A 21,428-nucleotide genomic window follows, 5' to 3' on the forward strand; every position below is an offset into this window, starting at 1 on the left:
TATAGAAATATATATATAAAGTAACTCTTATTCTGAGAAAGAAAGAGAGAGAGTTTTTAATTTCTTCAGAAACATATTATTATTTACAGTTTGCAACATTTGTAACTTCAAAATGTACCATAGATTTCGTCATCAAAGTGTTATCTCTTACAAGTGGTTGTATTAGCATAGTGATAAAATATAATTCGTTTTACGTTAATGGTAAAATTGTAAGTTGATTATCTATTTGCATTCGTTTGAATATATACACTTTTTCGGTATATAAAATTTTACATTTCTCAATTTTTTCATATTTATTAATAAAAGTAATAAAAATTCGTTGAAACAATAGGTAAAAGGTTTAATGGAACAACTTCAGTATATTTACAATGATTTAAATGACAATAATGAAATTGCCATTATAGAGAGATACGGAAGGAACGCAAAACATTATACAGTTATATTGACAAGTAAGATTATATTTTTAAAATTTTTGTTCCGTTTTGCATATGTTAAGTTGATTAATTTGCAGTTGAAATTTTCTTAACAGCAAAATTATTGTAAATTCTGCAAAACACTTAATTAGCGCGTAATTTTAAATGTGCTAAAGATAGGAATAAAAAAATATTCACCAATCGACTAACTAAATTTTCTTAACAGCAAAATTATTGTAAATTCTGCAAAACACTTAATTAACGCGTAATTTAAAAAAATGTAGGAATAAAAAAGTATTCACCAATCGAATAACTATTTTTGAGAAGTCACTTTTGTTTTGTAATTATCCTTCTTAATTTGTTTTGTAATTATCCTTCTTAATTGTTCTCAATAGAGAAAGAAAATTCTTTTCATTTTCTTAATATGTTTTAAATTTATGATTACAAGATATTAACAGATAGATTAAATCATCTCATATAACAAAGTATTATTATATAGAAAAGTATGTAACATGAAAAGTATGTATGTAACTGAGTGCGTAAAGCACTTTTAATTTTGACGTCAATAACTGTTCATTTAATTATGAAAATTAAATATAATTTAATAATTCTTGTAAATAATAAATAATAAATAATTATATGTATGTATATTTCTTTATCACTCACATATACATACATGTACATACATACATATATGTGTACGTATATGTATTAAAAAACCTACGTTTAAAAATTATCACAAATTTATTTAAATTAAAAGACGATTCGTATATTAAATAATTTGTTTACAACTCATTTATAGAGTGCCCTAACATTTCAGTTGGTTAGAAAATTAGAAATTTTATGATTGCTTGCATAACATATTATTTAGTATTTGCTATTTGTAGTATATGTGTTCTCACGGGCACTCAAGTATGGCCGGACATCCTGCAAATGATTTCATCTACCAACAAATCTCGACCACGTCACTTGCAAATTTTGACAGAGTATTTTGTTGATCAAGAAAAATATTTCTATTATCAGTTATTACATATAAATGCAGCTATTTGTATAGGGGTTCTTACATTAGTGGCGACAGGGACAATCCTCATCGCATATTTTCAATACATCTGCGCAATGTTTACAATTGCTAGGTAAAGTATTAAACATTAAAATGGTAAAACAATTAAACAGAGCTCTGTTATTATTTACAGTTTCCGTATCGAGAATGCAATGAAGAATCAAATATCACAAGAGATTACTTTGCAGAACAAGAATGTTCATAAAAGCATAAAATGTGCTGTAGATATTCATCGGAAAGCTATAAAGTTAGTATCTATATTTTATAATACATTTGTATGTAAAATGTATACAATAATATATTTTATTGTATTTTTGTAGGTGCAGCATATATCTAATATCTAACCTTCAGATATCAGTCTTTTTTTTAATAATATTCGGAGTGATGACTTTAAGTCTGAATATCTTTCGGGTAAGTTTTGTTTTCTGATTATAAATATATTTACTAGTAAATTACTTAACATTCTTTCTTAATATTAAATGGGAATAATATTATGGCAAAAATATTAAATGGCGCGCGCGCGTGCGTAAAAAAAGTAAAGAGTTTTTATTCATCATTTATTCTGCATTTTATTTTCTTTACAAACTTCTTAATTAATTTGTAATTAATTTTTTCAGTGACAAAATTTGTGATTAATATTTATAATGTCTCCCAATATATATTTCAATATATTATATATTTCAATTTTATAACATCTTACATATATTTTAAAAATTAATCGTAAAAAGATCCTTGTAAAATTAGACATTTTAATTAGATTTTTTTTTGTTCAAGAAAAAATCACGTAAAAATTTTTTGCATATTTTGAAAGATTTTTAAATATTTATAAACATATAATGCGCCTTAAGAATTTTAGAATAATGAAAGTAAAAAAAGGATATCTATTTTTTCATTTTGATATTAAATTGTTAGATTGTTTAAAATGAATTAAAAATAAAGTTAGTATATATATTTATTTAAATATTGATATTAATTGATCAAATAATCTGTGATTGCAATATAATGGCATAGAAATGAGATACTACCTATAATGATATAATATATAATTATATCTTGAATTTGCGATTTTAATACAAGAATTTTTATTAATAAATATGATAGCAGTTTGAAAGTTAAATTGTGATAAAAAAAATTTATAAACTTTGTTGTAAATTGTAAATCTTCTAAATTGAACTTTAAAAATTAATCTTAACAATTATATTGTTAGATTTTTCAGATCTTATCATCAACGTATAATGCTAACGAACTTGCAAACTCCTGTATACTTGGATTTCTTAGTCTTGTATATATGTTTATATCAAACTTAGTAGGACAAGAAATTACAGATCATTATAATTATATATATCTCGCTGCGTAAGAAAAATAATATATTATGATATGACCATTTAATAAATTAATATATTATCGTAATAATATATTAATTTATTAAATGGTCATATCGTTTTACTAACTTTAATAACAAAGATAGAAGTTAATATATATGTATAGCGCAACTATACGAATATATATGCGATATATATATGCTGAAAAGTATTCAAGTTCTTAAGTTCAATTACTCAAGTTCAGTTACTCAAAGTTCTTATTTTTCTCAAATTATTAATGTATAATGTTTCATTGTTATATATAGATATAAATTTCGATGGTATATAGCTCCGCTAAATGTACAAAAGCTAATACTGATTCTGATCCAAAGAGGCAATAAGACTTTTGGTCTCAATATAGGTGGATTATTTATAGCATCTATACAGTGTTTTACCACGGTAAAATTTTATATAGTATACTATATTGAATGTTATATATTTGAAAAAAGCGAAACAAAAGCAATCATTTTTCGTTACAGTTAGCAAACACATCTCTATCCTACTGTACAGTCATGTATTCTATACAATAGTGACAATAAAATATATCAACTGAGATATACTATACTGGTGCAAATTTCGTAAAAGAAAAATAAAAAAAAAAGTATATAAAACGATTTGTAATAAATTTATAAATTAGATAATAAGTAACATTAACATTAATGCTATACTTAACAGCAATAGATACAAAATCTGATTATGGTCAATTCGTCACATTATTTGAAAGCTAAAGTAGAAAATGAAAATTATTTCATTATTCATAATAAAAATACATTTATTTTTGCATTGTAATTTTTAGTATATGAGATAATACATGTGCACGGTATTTCTCATCAAGGGTGTTATATATACCTATTTTAATTAATACAAATGTATTAAATTTATAAACACACACAACATATATAATACATGCACTCAATACACATATAAGTACACCCAATAAACATACCACAATAAAATATCATGAATATAGATTTGATATGATTTATTTTCAAAATAATTAACAATTTCGCACAAGTGTAGGGAAAGACAATTCCATATGATTTTGATATCATCATTTCTATATGGTTTATTGTACATATATAATCTTGTTATCTTATGATATTCAATGAAGTAAATATATATATCTCTCTCTCACTCTCTCAAAATGTGTGTGTGTGTATAATATTCACAAAATAGTTTAGATTTTCGCAAAATTTAATAAAATTTATATAAAAATTAGTTGTGTGTGTATAACAAAAACAGCTCTAGATACATACATTATTTTCAGATTTTTAGGCATTCAACGTTCGCTACTCATCGCACCTTTATCGTTGCTTTACATCACAAATATCATTGTAGGCACTTGAAAATACTCGTAACATTGACCAATTAAATCGAGGGCGACTATATTGTACTTCCTATCTTAAATTCCTTTATATACAAGATAATCACTACGAAAGACACTCGATCTAAAAACACACATGAACGTATGATTATATATCTATCATTTCCTCCCTTAATAATTATATAATTATCTCTTAATTTTATTTACATTTTCTCTGTTCTAATATTGGCTTCTTATAGAGAAAGACTTCTAGATAAATTCGAATTATTTTCATCCTAAGTCTTGTTATTTTTATTATTTAACTATAATTACTTATTTATTTTCTCTTACTCTTTTTTTATCACTTTGTACATTAGTGTACATTAGACATCATTGAGCTTAACTATAATAAAACAATGCTTTATTGGCACACTTCGTATAATGAAATTGATGTACAAAATATATGTATATATAATAAAGATATAGCTATATACAATAATTTAAAATACATAGTTTAAAATACATATTTTTTTCAACAAATATTTTGCATGTATCAGAGATGATTGAAATTTATCAATCGTATATTCATATTGTATAATCAATATATTGTATCTTTATATTTAATTTTTTTATCCATTGATACAGTACCTTTATTACTTAATATCTAATTTAAGTTATATATACTGTGTAAACCTTCGAGGTACTTAACGATGTGAATCGCTATTTTTAAAAATAACTCAGTGGCACTTTTCAAAGACATGTTTAAAAAAGGCACTTTGAACTCTTATATTACGACTATACAAATTTTATCCACATATAAAAATGTATCATATTAATACTATAAATTCCGTTACTTTAAGTAACATAAATTTTTAAATAAATTCAATTATGAAGTACATCATTCATATCAAGTTAAAATTTGATTTACGTTATTTAATGTCATATATTAAACATCAAATTTAATCAAATTCAATTTGATTTCCTTTATGTAAAACAAGTTTTATATTAATTATATGATTTATGTTACTACTGTTACTATTGTATAATATCAAACTGGCAAATTATGACTTCATCGATCGATATTGAAATTAAACTCGCATTCCTCATAAGTAGATACGGGTCATTGGATCATTTGCAAGTATCTATTTTCTTCCAGCAAAGAGCTAAGTGAAGACGTCATGTCGTTCATAACCATATTGGTACTAGCTGGCAGAGCTTGCGGTAAGGGTATAGGATGCGTCGAACTGGAGACATTGGTTTCGTGAGTCTGTGCGTTGCCGGACCAATTCCTGCATTGTTGGACATACTCCAATGTCCTGCGATAAGAATCCTGTCTCATACCTTGAGGTGGCTTCACCGGCGAGCCCTGCTGCGACTGACTGATATCCCTGCACTGTATCTCCGGCAACGGTCCGCCGTGTTGATCGTGGTAACATTGATTTCCATAAGACCACGGGCAGTTACAATTGTACTGTTGATGAGCCGGAAGATTGCTGCGCGCTTGACAATTATGTGCACAGGTCTGTTGTTGCTGCTGCTGCATTCTACAATTGGTCTGCTGAGCGTTGCAAAACTGTGGCGATGTTCTCTTCGAGACAGCTCCATCATTGCCTTGACGATGTGCGCCACTGGGATGAACGCAATTGGTGATTTGCAAGCAGGGTGTCGACTGTTGAGATTGTTGACAGCTTTGAAGATTTGTCGCGAGTGTATTTATCGGCTTGCTTTGATTCGCGACGTTCAACTGAGAACAATGCGGCGACATTGGACTACATTGATTGGTTACTGGAGACTGTTGCGCAGAATGCATGTTGGATATCTGACCGTTGGACGTTGCTATAGGCCTCGCGCACTGACCGGAAGACCGAGTACACTGCGTATTCGGATGGGCAATAGTCGGTGGATTAGATATAGGCGCGGTTGGCTGCGCGCAATGCGGCGACAATTGCTGGCAGTTGTTAGCTGTTAGCTGCATTTGCATCGTGTGATTAGACGGTGCGCAAGTCTGATTGGAATGATGATTGGCTTGGCTGCTGGCGTTACCGGTGCAGTTCGCGTTAACTTGACCGGTGCAACCATAACCCGGATAGTAAGCATGATGTGCATGATTTTGGGTGCAATTTCTGGTGAGTTGAGCGGAGTTCTGAGGCAAGTTTTGTGGTGCGTGTTGTGGCGCCAACGCGCCAGCCGCAGGAGACGTCAGCGGTTGATCACTCAAATGAGACGAAGCATAGTGAGAACTCGGAGACATGACTTGAGCCGACGCTGGACTCGCTACTTGTCCGCTGGTTGCTTGGGATCCGTAATTCGGCGGCGGGCAATATTGCGACGGATGTTGAGTCGTGCGTGAGCTCGGACATTGACCGTAAGACGCGGCAGAAGAGTTCGGATAGTTCGGACAGGATTGCTGTGCGACTTGCTGGGTAGGATAACAGTTCTGCTGATGTGATTGATTATAATTACACGTGAGTTGCATTTGTCGTTGATAATGCAAAGGATTCGTGCATATCGGCGATTGGCAAATCGGTAGAGGGCTGCTGCGATAGCTAACTTGATTCCCACCTGCTTGAACCTATAACAGCGGTATAGTCGATTTTAAGGTCAAAAGGAATCTATCAATGTTAGAGAAATTTCGCGAATCTCAGTAGAGAAGGAATATGCTAACGTGATTACCTGATTCAAATATTGCATCATCTCATCGGGAATAACCAGTTTGTTTTCTACCATTTCACCTTCACCCATCTCGTCTAGGATTACCTCTTGATTGGGATGAAGCTCGGGCTGTAGCTCGGGCAACTGTGCCGATCTTGGCCTGGAGGGCATCGGAGGAGAAGTCCTTTGGGTCTGGTTACTGCGAATAGGTTCAGACATTCGTCGATCACTTGATGGTTGCGTACAATGACCGCTCGGATTGTTCCAATCGCCTGGCATTGCCTGAAGGTTCTGCGCATAAATATATATCATATCGTAAGAATGCTATCTGTCGCGTTTGTGCATAGTCGCAGTACGAAGCATACCTGAAGGGACATATTTTGCGTTTGAACGACGAGATTACTCGTCGAGTAAGGCCCTTGGAGGTGATTCGGCGGATTAAGTCTGCCGGAAGTGGTGCTCATCTGACTGCTTCTTCTAGATGTGCCAGGACTGATCGGATCGTAAAAACTCTCAGGTCCCGTGGGACCCATTCTTACAGCGCTAACGGCACTCGCTTGGCTGCTTCTTCTGCTACCGAAATCGGTGGATTTCATACTGCCGTAATAAGTGCTGACTGTGCTATTGCTATCTCTTCGCGGCTCGCCGAGCGGTTGCAGCCTCAGCTGGAGATCGGACAGACTCGTCTGCCGTGTCTGTCCACCGCCGCCCTCCATTTTCAGATCGGTGATTCTTCGATTAAGGTCGCCGATATTACCCTGAAGTGTGCCACCGCGAATTCCTCGCATATTCGCTACGCCGATCGGCATATTCGGCATACCTTTGGCGTTCAGTCTTCCTTTTAGACGATTCCTCGAAACGGGCGCTGGCACTTGTTGCTGCTGCTGCGATTCCATACCGCCTGCGACCTGCGAACAGTCGAATGTAATCTGAGAGAACGAATAACTTCAAAAAATTACTTTAAAACCTTAAACAAAATTTGAAACTTAGATATCTAGAGAGGCGTGATCGCAGAGCAATCCAAAAGACTCACCATGGCACGTAGCGCTACAGGAAGATCGGCGATATCTAGATCATCTGGCTCCTCGTTCCATGGTTCTTCGGCGAGAGCAATTCCGTCGCCGGTAAGAGCGCCTACTCCGGCGACCTCGTCATTGCAACCGCCTACCAGCGGACTGCCCTGTTGCTGCATCATACTGGGCGGACTGTTAGCTTCACTCTCGGACTTGACGCTAGGACTAGAGAGGCTAGGCGTCTTCGGATGAAGATCTTCGCTTCTACTAGGACTGTGACCGCCTGCGCCGGCTTCGTCGCTGCCACCGCCATCACCACTGCCGCCTTTATGCTTCTTGTTCGCGTAAAACTCGGCGCCGTGAACGGTCTTGACGTGCTTTCGCAGCGACGACGGATCCGTGTACCTCTTTGTGCAACCAGGAGCTTTGCAGACGTACGGTTTCTGGCAAGGAATTCCGATAATGGATTAAATAGAATTTTTTAAACGATACTCATTTGATCTTGCAGACAAAAAATCTGAGATATCTCTCGACTATTGGTATGTAAAATTATTATCTAGCATTTTTATCTCTCTTGTACAAACTTTATCCTGTTCAAATGTTTTTTTCTTTCTTTTATAGACAGTTAGAGAGGAAAAGATGATACCTACCTCATTGGAGTGCGTTCTGTTTTGATGCTTCGCTCTGTCGCTGGCGTTACTGAAAGCTTTGCTGCAGCCTGGATACTCGCAGGTATATGGTTTTTCGCCGGTATGAGATCTAAGATGAGTCTTCAGATTCTCCAATCGTGAGTAGGCTTTGAAGCAACCCTCGAACTGTACACAAAAAAGCATCCAATTAATTGCGTAATTACGATTATTAATATAAGATTATATCTTAACTATGACTAATTAATCGAGTGAGAATATATTATAGAATATAAATAGGAGGGTAAAAATATTCTTTACAATCGATATGCAAAATAAAAAATATGTTTTTAAATTATTATATATTTTTACTTAAATTTTTTAATCAGCAATAAATGAAACGTCTGTTGAATAGCGATATTTATTAGACTTCTTAAAGTCGCTTTGTTAACATCTGTACGCGTCAGAGTGTATGTAATTGATTAATACAAGAAGCTTTCGCGTTCGGGAGAAACAAGCAAGTACTTTAACTTACGGTACACTTGTGAGGTTTTTCTCCCGTATGTCTTCTCATGTGCACGACTAACATGTACTGAGCCTTGAAGGGTTTTTCCTCCCTCGAGCATTCCTCCCAACCGCAAACAAAGCTCTTCTTGTTGGCGTGTATGTGATCGTTGTTGATATGTTTCACGAGATCGTCCTGGTTTGAAGAAAGATGCATGGATTAATACGAATAAAGTGAGGAACATCTCGTTAAAAGATATCAATGATATCGTTATAACATTGATTTTCCAAATAATTTAAGAAGATATTTCAATGACATGTAAGTTTGATTTCACATATGAAATCGTTCTTCATTAACAAAAAAATCTATGAAAATTTTTTTATAAAGAGATTATAATTATTCTTATATCTTCATGCTTGTTAACATAGAGATCAAAGATTAATAAATATTAATTGATAAAAGATTAATAGATGAACAGACTATTTATGCATATCTGTATCACCTGGGTGGGAAACTCGAGACCGCAGTCTCGCCAATGACAATTCGTCTCGATGAAGTCACCAGGTTCATCTCTCAGGTCTTCGCTCGGACTGAGACCCTGAGGATGAGTCGGTGGGGCGGTGGTCGTGGTCGCGTTGGTGGTAGTTGTCGCTGGTTCCCTCTTGACTTTGGTGGCGGTTCGCCTGGACGAGGTGTCGGCTTCGGCTGTCACCGAGCGAGTCGACGATTCCGACGCTTTTCTACACGACTCTGCACTCTGCACGTAGTAAAAGAAAGTGTCAAATAAGTATCATCACTCTCTACCTTCTATTACAAATATTTGGAATTTAATACTTGTGATTTTGGTAGAGTACCCCATTGTTATTACGTACCGGAATTGAATTTAAATTTTTCAATCATTTATTAATAATTATATCGATTTATCCGAATCACATAATTATCGATTTATCCGAATCACATAATTATCACGTTTATTAAAATGCATCTATTCGATCAATTGTTGCAAACCGTCATAATCGCATTGCTTTTCTCTCCCTCTTTCTTTCAATCTTACTACGTATTCTGATATAGATGTAACTACAAAATACTTGATCGTGCACACGTACGCGTGCAGGTTTCTCCACCTCTGCGCTCCACATGGATGCGTCGCGATTTACGATTTACCAGCGATACAGGTTGACAGGCGATAAGTATTCAAGTATTGGCTATGCCATTCGAAAGCGGATCGATGGAAATCGAAATAGAAATGTAAAATGTCACGTTTCTAATTATATCACATTTAACGCTCTTAAGTACAATACTTTTTGGTTCTTTCTGTTTAAAAAAATATTTAATTAGAAATTCTGTGATTCAAAATTACTTGAATCAGTTTTGCAAATAAATAATAATAGAATAAAAAAAAATATCATAATAAGTTTTCTGTACTTGTAACGCAACATTCTGAACGAAAAAAAGCAAATTGTCGATAGGCAATTAAAAGCCGGACGTATCATTTATTTATTAATCTTATATCTCATATAGCGCTCGATTTTCTATAGAGTAAATATGAATATCGAGAATTCTGCTTCGTACATACATACATATATGCGCGCGTTGTGTTACGAGGCACGAGCGCGACGACAAGAGCAGAACACGACCACAGAAAGCAGAATGCAAGTCGATGCAAATCATGCCGGTAAATTTTACAGTGTGCAGACACAAACGTGTGTCGCGCGGGGATAGAAAATGAAAACGCCGCGGTACGTCAGCGTGCGCGAGGATGCAAATAAATCAGTGCGGATCCGGTCGCGACGATGGCGGTAAAGAGGGAAGAACAAAGACGAGGAAGACGATGGTCGGAGTAAAAGAAGGAAGAAAGGATCGTCGGGACGGGAGGGAAAGAAAAATAAAGGCGCGTAGAAGAGGAAGGGGACGGGGGTGGAATCGAGCGAAATAATGTGCGCGAGATTGCTTGTAACCCGAGGACCCTCTCTCGCGAGAGTAACCCAATCTTTTTCTCCATCTTTCTCTCTCTCTCTTTCTTCTCATCTGTCTTCGTTGCTCCGGCTCTGTCGTCGTCGTGGTTCGTGAAGGCGAGCGCGATACGTGCGAAAGAGACAACGAAAGGGGTATGATTATTTATTCCCAATGAATATCGATGACGGGCCACCGAGGGTATATCGTACCTCGGCTCGCAATAACGGCTCGAATGGCATTCTCGGTCCGCCGTTTGCCAGACGTATCGGGACTCTCTCCCTTGCCCTTGCTCCCCTAACGTCCGCGGGCGCGACGATACATTCGCCGCATCTCGAGATAATCGATCGGGCAAAGTCACGGTCGAAACGTAAGGACTTAATTGCCGGTACACAACGGGATGGGGTTCACCAACCGTCTTCGTCTTCTTCTTCTTCTCCCTCTTTCGTTTCTTACCTCGCTCTTCGGGGGCACCCCGACGGCTCCGTGCGGGCTAAGCGTCGCCGACGACGTGGAATGGGGCGGCACGCCGGCGTACAATTGCGAATGGGGAGATAGTCCATGGTGAGAGTGAGAATGCGGATGCGGCGGCGGCGGGGGTGCAGGCGGCTGCAGAGGATGTGTGTGAGGTAAGAGCGTCGCCACGGCCGCGCTCCTCAAAAGGTGGGCCTGGATCTGTTGCAGATGCGGCGTCATACTGGGATGCATGCCTAACGCTGGACTCATCGCTGCGACATAACAAGATCATTCATTATTCACATGTGTGAGAGAGAATTGTAATTTTTTATGTAAATTGTGATATTTATTATTTTAATAATATATTTTATATAATTTATTATATAATTTATATAAGATATTAAATAATATATAATTATAATATTATATAATATTATTATATAGAGTTATATAATTTATAATATTTTATATTGTCTGAAGTGCGAATAAGCTCTCGCGAGTCTCGCGTTTTACCGAAACGCGTCGAAGATTGTGATAGCTAAAACCCGGGCGTCGCCGCGCGTCGCGAACGAAAAAAAGTAACGCGAGTGCAAGTGTTTCGAAACTTGTACGAGAAGGAGGCCCGGGGAGGCATCGGGCAACAAAGGAGCAACCGTGAGGTGAGTAAATTTAAATTGTTTAATAGTTACATAGTTCCTGATTATTTTTTAAAAGAATTTTGCAATTTTTATAGAGATAAAAAAACGTACTTTGAATATTGAAGATACGTTTTTTTATCTAAAAATTGCAGAACTCTTTCAAAAAATAATCAGAAATTATAATATATAACTATTTAAAAGAACCTTAAAATTCTGCTCGAAACTTAGAACTCGATGTGTAAAAAAATATGAAGTTGGCAGCCCTATTTTTTGAAATTGATTTTCGTTATCGTAATGACCGGAACTATTTCTTAAAAATTGTCGAGAACTCTTCCTATGGTTCTAAATAACTCAGAACTCTTAACAGAACTATGATAGCATAACATAGGGGTGCCAACTTCACACACCCGTTTGAAGTATAATTTTAAAGCAGTAATAAATTCAAGATAAACATTTATTTTGGAGGAATACTTGGATATACATGATTGATAAGCAATGCTTTTAACGAATGTTTTTAATGATCGCTCTCGAATATGGTGACAATACGAGTATAATTGGTAAACATCGAAATCGGATTGTATGTCCATTCTCTTGACAGTCCGAGCACGACACACCGGACTTCCGGTACGTGGACTAAACTTGCATTTCAATCGCGAGTCTCTGGTGGCTGTTACGAAACCATAAAGTAACCGCGAAGAAACTATTACACTATGCATACATATGATAACTCGTCAAATAAGCGAGATCTCTTACAATTAGATGTATCCCCTGTTCACGAATATAATTTTATAAAAAATCATATATTAATGACATTTGTCAATGATACTTGCTATATATTAATCATTATTATTATCATTATTATAATCGTCATAATTCCTACACGTGAATTAAAAATAAAAATTATAAGGGATTAAAGGTGAGATGAATTTTGTCGAATATAAAATTCTGATTACGTGATATACACAAATGTAAATTAGGGGAGCAGTGTAGTAACTTGTGCGTGTACAGGATGAAAGTAAAATGAATAGGAGAGGATGACGAGAAGCTCGTGCATAGTTCACAATAGCGTACACGACGAAGGCAAATTTAACGAGCGACCACATCCTGCGGTTATTCAAACGATACAACGCCGACAAACGACTAGTGTGCCAACGCTGCCTGAATTTTAATTCATTAATTACTTTATTTAGTCGCAAATTATCGGGCGTTCTTAACTCGCGAGCAAGAGGACCTCCGCCTATATAATGATTTTGTGTACACCGGTATCTCGAACTCGTTGCTGCTTATCAATCATTCCTTTAAAAACCAGATCACTGTATATTTGCCTTTTATCACGAGCAGCTTTATCTGATATAATTCGTCACATCTAAATATCTAATACTTGCGTCCAATTAAGTTTGTCTCTTGCGAGAGATTTCGCCATAAAATTCATAAATATTTAATCATTTATAATTTTTATTCTCAACTCAAGTGTTTGTATATGTAATGTGTATGTAATAATAATAATAGCAAATATAAATTCTTATAAAATTACATTTATTTAAAAGGCAAATTTATTTGCAAACAAAATTAGTTCCCCTTCTTCGTTGTAGAAATTTTATAAGAAATAATATCATAGTAGCACAAAACTCTTTAATTAATTGTTCGATTTATTAGAGTTAGAGTGAGATGAAAAGAATGATTAAATTTATTCCTTGAAAATTACTTACCAGCGGATAGATGTCCGTAACTTCCACTCGCACTACTACTTCGCGAACCATTCACAATGGATGCCAAGCTGTTTGGGCTAAATCGAATCATGCTGTCGATGTCGAACCTGTCCGAATACGGTGAACTGCTCAGCGCTCTTTTTCGACTTGCTCTGATTGCCGAAGCTCTCGGGCTTCCTAGTCTTGACGATGCTGAAATTAATGTATCAAAGTAGATTTAATTATATACGTCTTTGTGGATGCAAACATTATCAAACGCTAATGCTAATTTTCTCTCGGAACACGCATTTTTAGTATTTATCGCTGAAGTGGTAATCAGGTACGTAGATAGAAAGAAGTCAAAACGGAAGGTGGAGAAGACTCAAGAACGTTGGGCGTAGAAAGAAAAAGAGGGAAAAAGAACCGAGGAGAGACTTGGGAGAGGGAGCTGATCTTGCGGCTTGAACGTTTTAGCGGCGATTTGCCTGCGACCGCAGCACAACGATGTAATATACAAACCACTTTCTTAAGAGCGTGGTGGCGGCTCGCTTGTACGTACCATCGTTGGTTACATGGTGGTTGGTTATACGCTCTCTCTCTCTCTCTCTTTCTTGTCTCGATGCGTCACCTCTCTCTCTTTTTCTCTCTTTCTCTCCGATTTCTTGCATTACCTTTGCCGGCAATATCCACGGGATTAAGCCGCGAGTGCTCTCCACCTCGCTTTCGTACTCCTTTTTCTTTCGTCTTTCTTTCTCTCTCTCATCTCTCCCCCATCCCACCTTCTATCTAAGGAGCAACGCGATACACAGAAGACGAGAACGAAGAGCGAATCTACCCTTCTCTCCTCAATTTCCACTTGGTTGATCGCTCGTTTGCGCACAACGGGTATAGAGTTACTCGCAGTTGGAACTCCGCTCTTCTTTTTTGCGAAAGAACCCGCTCCGAGTCGCGCCCGACCCGCACAAACGGTCTTCTCTCCCGCTTTATCTCCCCGTCCTCCCCCTCGTCGGTTATTAATTCGGCCACTGATCAGATTTACACTGGGTCGACGGCAGCGGGCTCGATTGCCGTGCGGTTTTTCCGCACGATCTGAGACGATCGCGTGCTCAATGAGCGATTTATCGTCTCACACCCCTCTCGCAGTCTTTCTTCTTAGCAAATTATGCTTAAAAAGGGTTCGCGGTTATCCTATTTTTAATTAATTGAAATCGAACGATGGTCGAAGTGATAAGGAGATTTATCGAACGGCCAAGATAGGACTCGGTTCATCCCATCCGTCAGAACCAAAGGGTCTCACCGTGTTGGGCCCTGCATCGCATCGAGCAATTCTCGCTGGCTTTAATGAATATGCGAACAGAACCCTCGTTCCTTCTTCTCCCCCGCTCGTCAGCCTTATCGTGGTTTCGTTTCCTCGCAAGATGTGCAGAGACCCCGACACGCTCAATAAGTCCCGGACTCTTCTCTTCGCTCCCTCGCGCGTGCAGGTCGAACATGGGATTGAGACATGTAAATTGGTGCAATCGTCCATTCCGATCGGCGCGACTCCTCCCATGTACGGAGGCTGCTATATAGCGCTTTTCAAACGTCGCTTCCCGTAGCTTTATTCAAGTATTTTGGATCAAGAATGGAGCGTTTTAATTTAATAAGATGACTTATCGGACACGTTCTCGTAATCAATCTCGTTATCGTTCTCGCAGAAAGATTAGAGTCTTCAATGTTTCAAGTACGCGTATCAATGATTTCGATGTATCGTGATTCCCATAAAAAAAATTAAATGTTTGATATTCCGCGATATTGTGATTATTGAGATACGTGTACATATGCAATCAAACGCGAAAATTTTACAGGGCGAAGAGAGCTGGGAAGAGAAGAAGAAGAGGAAGAATAAGATGAAGAGGGCGGGAAGACGAAATGTGAGACAACCTGTAGGGTAGGCGCTAAGGTGTTAATGAGGTCGTGTCGCTCCGAGTCGATTCAATTATGCGGCGGTGGCGGCTAACGAGGCCCCGTTTACCCTTTCGGTCGTCTTTTAGCCTTCTCGGCCGCTTAACCAGTCGATCTCCTACCTGCCACTACATATACGGTTAGCCGCGGCACACATAACTCAAGTCGCGCGTTAGAGAAATGCGTGAACCATAGATATTAAAGGAGGACACATATATTAGAACATATCTTACCATCGATGGAGAACGGGAATTCGGACGAGGCGAGAGTGCTAGCAGGACCTGCCGCGTGTAACAGATACTCGGGCCCCAAACCACCCAGTCCTGAAAATACAAGGAAAAAAAAAAAACAAGAATTATTCGTGTAGGATCGCGGCGGACGAACATCATCTTCGTTTGCTCGAGAGGGAAGTTAAGCGCGTTATTACCGGAAGATCACGCGGTAGATCACGCGCGATGGATCGAATTCAAAGACACTTTTGTACGCTGGAAGAGAAGCTTCCGGCGGAAATGCGGGCCCCTTTTACGGGGTCCGACGTCGTTCATAGAGAAGGATGAAGAGGTGGAGGGAAAAAATGTAACGGATAGGATGGTCTACGAGACACTTCTATTTGTGTATCCGAATAATTACCGTGTAACGAGGCGTTGGGACTGTGCGTGGAGGCCTGGAGCTGGTGGTAAAGATGGTCCATGTAGTTGAGCCGGTACGCGGGATGCAGGGCCGTATGTTCCGAGAGGGGATGACTTCTGCGTAGGAAATCACCGCCGGAAGTCCCGTTGCCCGCAGTCCCACCCCCGCCAGCGTTGTTACCGTTGCCACTTCCGTTTCCGGATGTTCCGGACAATCTGGAAAAAAAAACCATAAATGTCAAATTAATCCGGGATATTTACTCGCGACTCGATAAACAAGACGTCAGAATTGTTCGCGGAAAATTGGTGAATAGAGATAAATCTCGTGAATGATAAAAGCCTCCCTATAATACGTAGAACGTAGCTCTCATTAACGAAACGTATTTCTGGCGAGACGTTTATGATTTACGGCGAAAAGTAGGGGGAAGAAAAACATTCTCGTTTGACGGATGAAATTACGACACGCTCCGTAGACGCGACAAATGGCGCGTGTCTCTTCGTCAAAGCTTCTATTCGCGTCGCTTCTTGACGCAGACAGGTGTCTTCCGTCAATGGCACGGTCGTATGATCAAAGTATAACTTTGTTCGCGCGGGGAGGATAGAATAATGCGTTTTTGTTTGTCCTCCCCCTCCTATACTAGAACGTCACAATGCGCGCGCTCGTTCGCTTCGGGGAAAGGAAGAAGAACCCGCGGGTCCAGAAGAGAAACGAACCGCCGCTTGAGAGAGAGACGGCCCCGTCTCGTTTTGAGTGATGGCAATTCGCCACGCTCGAAACATCGAGAAACGATGCGTGTCTGGTGTGCCGTCAAAGATCCTCGAGACGTCCGGGTTCTTTCCCCGTTAACGGGAGTCTCGTGCGGGCAAAATTGCGTCTTTCGATCGCGCGTCTGTGTTAAACATTACAATATTAAATCAACGCGCGCTTCAAACTTATTGCAAACCAACGTAATGTACACTGTACGGCAACAGGTTCTTCGCTCTTTAACGCTTTAAAGACATATAAATTAGGAAGAAATTCGCTTGTAAAGAAGCGAATTAGACAAGCGTTACCGAGCTGTGAGTTAACCGAGACGACCGAAGGTCGAGGATACTACGGGAATAAGATTTTATTCGCCGATCGAATCTCATGTATATCCGAATAGAGAGGAAGAAACACAATAAAAAAAATTTAATATTATTGAGAGACAAATGGATTTAATTAACTGAAAGGATGATTTGTACTACGATGCGTCGCGAATGACAAAGTAAATAATACCGCACATGGATGGAGGAGAAACAGAGGTACGCGATTGGCGCGTGTCGTAACGTTTTAAGGCAGATTACGATGTTTGAGTCGGTCGCTGTCTAAATATTGGCTCCGCGCTTCCACGAGTTTGCTGAGTAAAGACAACCGGGTCGACTGTTTGACTTTGCTCAGTGTCCACGGATTTTGATTACTGCCTGTTGGCTGGCTACCCGTTTACAGTGGCCGACCGTGTTAAAACATTTGTCGCGATACTCGTTGACAGGTCGATGGATCTCTCAATCCCGCATCGTTTCCGTTTAAAGACGCTTTCAAGATATGTCAAAGATTGCACGTGGAGAAATAATTGTAATATTAATCACAATTTTTCTGTAAAATTATAGATCGCTGTAAGATTCCTCTATCATTCGATTGCGACGAACGTTCGTTTTTATTAGAGATATAATTATTCCTTTCCGCGAAACGGTAACGGTATGGCAAAAATTAGGGCGCTTTGACAGGCTGCTTAGTAGCAGATCCCACATAAAAAAGTCGACTGAGAAAGAATCGGGAGGAACTGGGGACACCATTACAATGAAAACATCGTCGACTCTGCCGGATTTGGCACGCTCGTATTCTTCGTTTTTTTCTTTCGCACCGGGAGAGAAATGGCCGAAAGAGAGACGGAGATTGAAAACTCTCGGTGGAGGAAAAGAGAAGGAAACTATGGAAGGGAGAGCTGTGTCTATTTCCAATCCTGCTGACTGCCAGATGACTCGAGGTATGGTTCTGCCTCTGGTTGCTGTCCTTCCTTCCTTCCTTTTCTATTGCTTTCCTCCTTCGCAGTCTCCGCTTTAAGCGCCTGTCATTTGTGAGTTTTTAAAATATTCAAATCGGCAAAATACACAAATTCAAGCTTTCTTCACCACGAAAAAAAAAAACTGATACATAAAAATTCTAGGATTAATTTTTTTTTGGCAGAAAATATTCCTCGGATTGAAGTCTCAATCATTTCGTACAAAATATTGCTTTTATCGTATCTGTATTTGATAGTTATTTGAAAATATTCGAAGTATTTCTTTGGATGATTTGACGCTTAAACCATCCGCGTAAAAGATGCGTACAGGGCGAGAAAAATTTTATTTTTTTTCTTCCGCTTTCTCTCTTCTCACGCTTTGCCGTCTTTCTTGTCTTCTCATTCTTCTTTGTGTGCTCCTCCTCTCTCTCCAATCTCTGAAATTCTCTGTCGCGCGTATATCAGCGTCCTTTTTCCACGTCATGGCTTTTCGTCCCCGCCGAAACAGCCAGCACCGACAGATAAAACTCAAGTCGTTAACTCGACACGCCGGAAACCGACGCATCTATCTTTATCTACGACCCGTCCGCCTCGGGAACTCAGGGGTCTTCTTGAAATTCTTATACGGCCATCGCGCTCGTTTCTTCTCATTGTCAGCATTCGGCAATACTCAACGTCATATTTCTGATTAAAAAGTGTAGACTTCCAGTCATTTTTTATGCCAAAAGTATTAATAGAGCGTAATTTATTCGAGTGATTTCGTAAGTAAGCTCTTCTCTCTTTTATACTCTACGTATGCAATTTTGTAATTAGTGAAAACTTATTGCAGAATTATCCGCATAGCAGTATCTTAAAACTTGTAATAATAATTAGAATTATCGAAAATACACACATGAAGATTTCTAGAAATCTTGTCAGTGATAATTCGACGATCGCCGGCAGACACGCGACGTCTCGGTCGTTTTAATTTCGTGAGACAGAAGGATGAGAAGGAGGAGGAGGGAGAAGAGAGAACGCGACGGAGCCGGATGAAGAATTAAGGTTCGCAAGCTCATTAACGTGACTCGTGGTAATGAGGCGAGCTAAGCGGTGCCCGGGAACATCTGCCCGGTTTCCCTGCCGCCCCTTGCAACTCGAAAAAGAAAGACAGAGGACTCGACGACGAAAAGAAGCTCGTGCGCGGAGACCGAAAACGGGGGACCGAAAAAGGATGCTGCTGGCTTAAGCATGAGCCGAAAGTCGATCAGCGCTCGAATGTGAAAAGGCGAGAGATTTGGTCGTCACCAAACTTTATCCCTCTCTCCATATGACGTTTCGTCGACGCGAGTCCATGTAAGATGACTCTTTATAATTTGCCGAACGAATAATTTCGTGACTCGTCAAAATCGACGATGCATCTCCCCGTAATAAGAGATCTGTATCGATCTTTTGTAATCCTAAGGAATCTTTTATCGCAGACTATTATAAACTCGTATTATTCGATGCATTATCTAAAGTGCAACGCGGCAGACTCTTCCGGCGAAAGAGAGGTTCAACATGCGGCGTTTCTACGAGATATTTCAACTTATGATATTTATTGCCGTGCCTTGCCGAGCGCTGCGAGAATGATAAAGAGAGGGAAGGAAACCATATGCCGGATTCTGTACAGCAGCACGAATAAACGCTCTTCAAACGCGGGCGCCGAAAAGAAAGAAAAGAAGACGGAAAGATATTAGAGAGATATAATATGATCGAAGGAAAGATTGCACACATATATATCGAGATAAGAATTTTTTTTTAATATTATATGCGCGCCTGCGGCGAAATATAGATGCCCGTTATTTGTCCCTTTGGCGGCAACTGTTCGAAATCGGCGATAAGCAGCGGAAATGAACAATGCCATTCACGTTCGTCTTCCTCGCGGTAGCTCGCATAATCCAGTCATTGATGTCGTTGTACGTATAGCAGTATCGTGCCGATCCCGAGCTGATTTTTCGCAACTCTGCACACTCTTCGCGGGTGATCTATGGTCGCGATCCTGGCCCCGCGCCAGGATCGCGCTTTCTCGACCGAAAGTGTCAACGACCAAGGCAAAACTTCTTAAGCTCCGTACTACGAAAAGTCGTGAAACGTCGTCGCGGACTTGGAATTATTTTCGATGGACACACAGATATAGTTCCACGCCTGGCGCTTAGGGGGTTAAGTCGTATAATCTTATATTTAGCACGTCTCTCTCTCTCGGACCCTTCGAATATTATCCTTATGCGAGCTCAACATGAATTTCTGACGCAGCGTGATCATTATACTGCTAAGATCTTTTTTCATAAATTATTTAGCAAATTTTTTTAAAATATAATTATTCAAAAAATATTGACAACTACTGTAACACAGTTTAGAGATTAAAAACGACAGACAAAGTTCGGGAAAGCATGTCACGTGAACGAGATCACTCCCTCGAGACGAGAGCGAGGTTTTCCAAACGAGTGTAGAAAAAGCGCAGGGAAAACTCGGCTGCAATCGAGGTAGAACCTCGTTAATCAAGGTATTTACACGCGAGATCGGTCGCCACGCCAACCTATCGATATGCGAACCGTCGCGAATCGATCGAAGCCGCGCCTTCGTTGCAAATCCGGCCTAACGGCGCTATATGTTCGCTCGTAGTGTTATTTATAGGCTATTCGAACGCTGGGTAGCGCGCGTCTCGCGTACGTGCGTTTAATTCATTTAAGCCGGAGATTCGTCCTCGGATACTTCGCAGAAGACAGGCCGTGGTCGGTCGTAAGTTATGCGCGAATTAGCGCTCTTGGCGCTATTAGCACATCAGGATACCTTTTTCTTTCGGATTTAGAGGTCGTCGCGGACGATAAATACATGCCGTTCCGTTTGGGTTTACATACATTATTGCATTCGCGACAATAAAATTACTTACTTTATCACGCGACATCGAGAAGCAAGAAGTCGGAGCGATCATTGTTATTCGAATGAAAATTATAAATTCAATAAATTAGATCAGATAAAGGAACATTGATCTACGCATATACATGTAATACTCGAACCGAGTTGTCAGTTAAATTATCAGATAATTACCTTCCTCCTTATTTACATTGAATTACTCTACTCCAGTGACGCGGTTAGCAGTTTTGTCGCCTGGATACATAGCCGAGCGACGTTAATGCGCTTTTTGTGT

The 21,428-nt window shown here is 38.8% G+C and overlaps 2 protein-coding genes across 3 annotated transcripts in view; one reads left to right on the forward strand and one right to left on the reverse strand.

Moving 5' to 3' along the window:
• The first annotated feature begins 337 nt into the window (after window positions 1-337).
• On the forward strand, window positions 338-3,552 carry LOC145944859 (uncharacterized). 2 transcript variants are annotated; one of them, XM_083053447.1, is made up of 7 exons: window positions 338-449; window positions 1,285-1,546; window positions 1,607-1,720; window positions 1,794-1,884; window positions 2,681-2,826; window positions 3,101-3,233; window positions 3,314-3,552. In XM_083053447.1, exons 1-7 carry the CDS (start codon window positions 344-346, stop codon window positions 3,362-3,364), a joined length of 903 nt encoding a protein of 300 aa, XP_082909573.1. In that variant the 5' UTR covers window positions 338-343; the 3' UTR covers window positions 3,365-3,552. The 2 variants fall into 2 exon arrangements, with proteins under 2 accessions (XP_082909573.1, XP_082909572.1); XM_083053446.1 differs by lacking the exons at window positions 2,681-2,826; window positions 3,314-3,552 and having other exon boundaries at window positions 340-449; window positions 3,101-3,208.
• Window positions 3,553-3,801: 249 nt separating this feature from the next.
• Ci (transcriptional activator cubitus interruptus) overlaps window positions 3,802-21,428 on the reverse strand; it is an 80,906-nt gene continuing 63,279 nt past the window's right edge. The window contains exons 2-12 of the mRNA XM_083053434.1: window positions 16,243-16,457; window positions 15,846-15,935; window positions 13,690-13,881; window positions 11,343-11,614; window positions 9,436-9,690; window positions 8,964-9,128; window positions 8,453-8,617; window positions 7,823-8,245; window positions 7,155-7,697; window positions 6,811-7,080; window positions 3,802-6,709 (exon numbers count right to left, since the gene is read on the reverse strand). Coding sequence (XP_082909560.1) covers window positions 5,258-6,709; window positions 6,811-7,080; window positions 7,155-7,697; window positions 7,823-8,245; window positions 8,453-8,617; window positions 8,964-9,128; window positions 9,436-9,690; window positions 11,343-11,614; window positions 13,690-13,881; window positions 15,846-15,935; window positions 16,243-16,457 — 4,042 coding nt within the window. The 3' untranslated portion in view covers window positions 3,802-5,257. The remainder of the gene's footprint in view (window positions 6,710-6,810; window positions 7,081-7,154; window positions 7,698-7,822; window positions 8,246-8,452; window positions 8,618-8,963; window positions 9,129-9,435; window positions 9,691-11,342; window positions 11,615-13,689; window positions 13,882-15,845; window positions 15,936-16,242; window positions 16,458-21,428) is intronic.

The sequence above is a fragment of the Prenolepis imparis genome, unplaced genomic scaffold (assembly GCF_030444845.1).
Source record: "Prenolepis imparis isolate NDT839.2.m4 unplaced genomic scaffold, iyPreImpa1.0 SCAF_13, whole genome shotgun sequence".
NCBI classification, from domain to species: domain Eukaryota; kingdom Metazoa; phylum Arthropoda; class Insecta; order Hymenoptera; family Formicidae; genus Prenolepis; species Prenolepis imparis.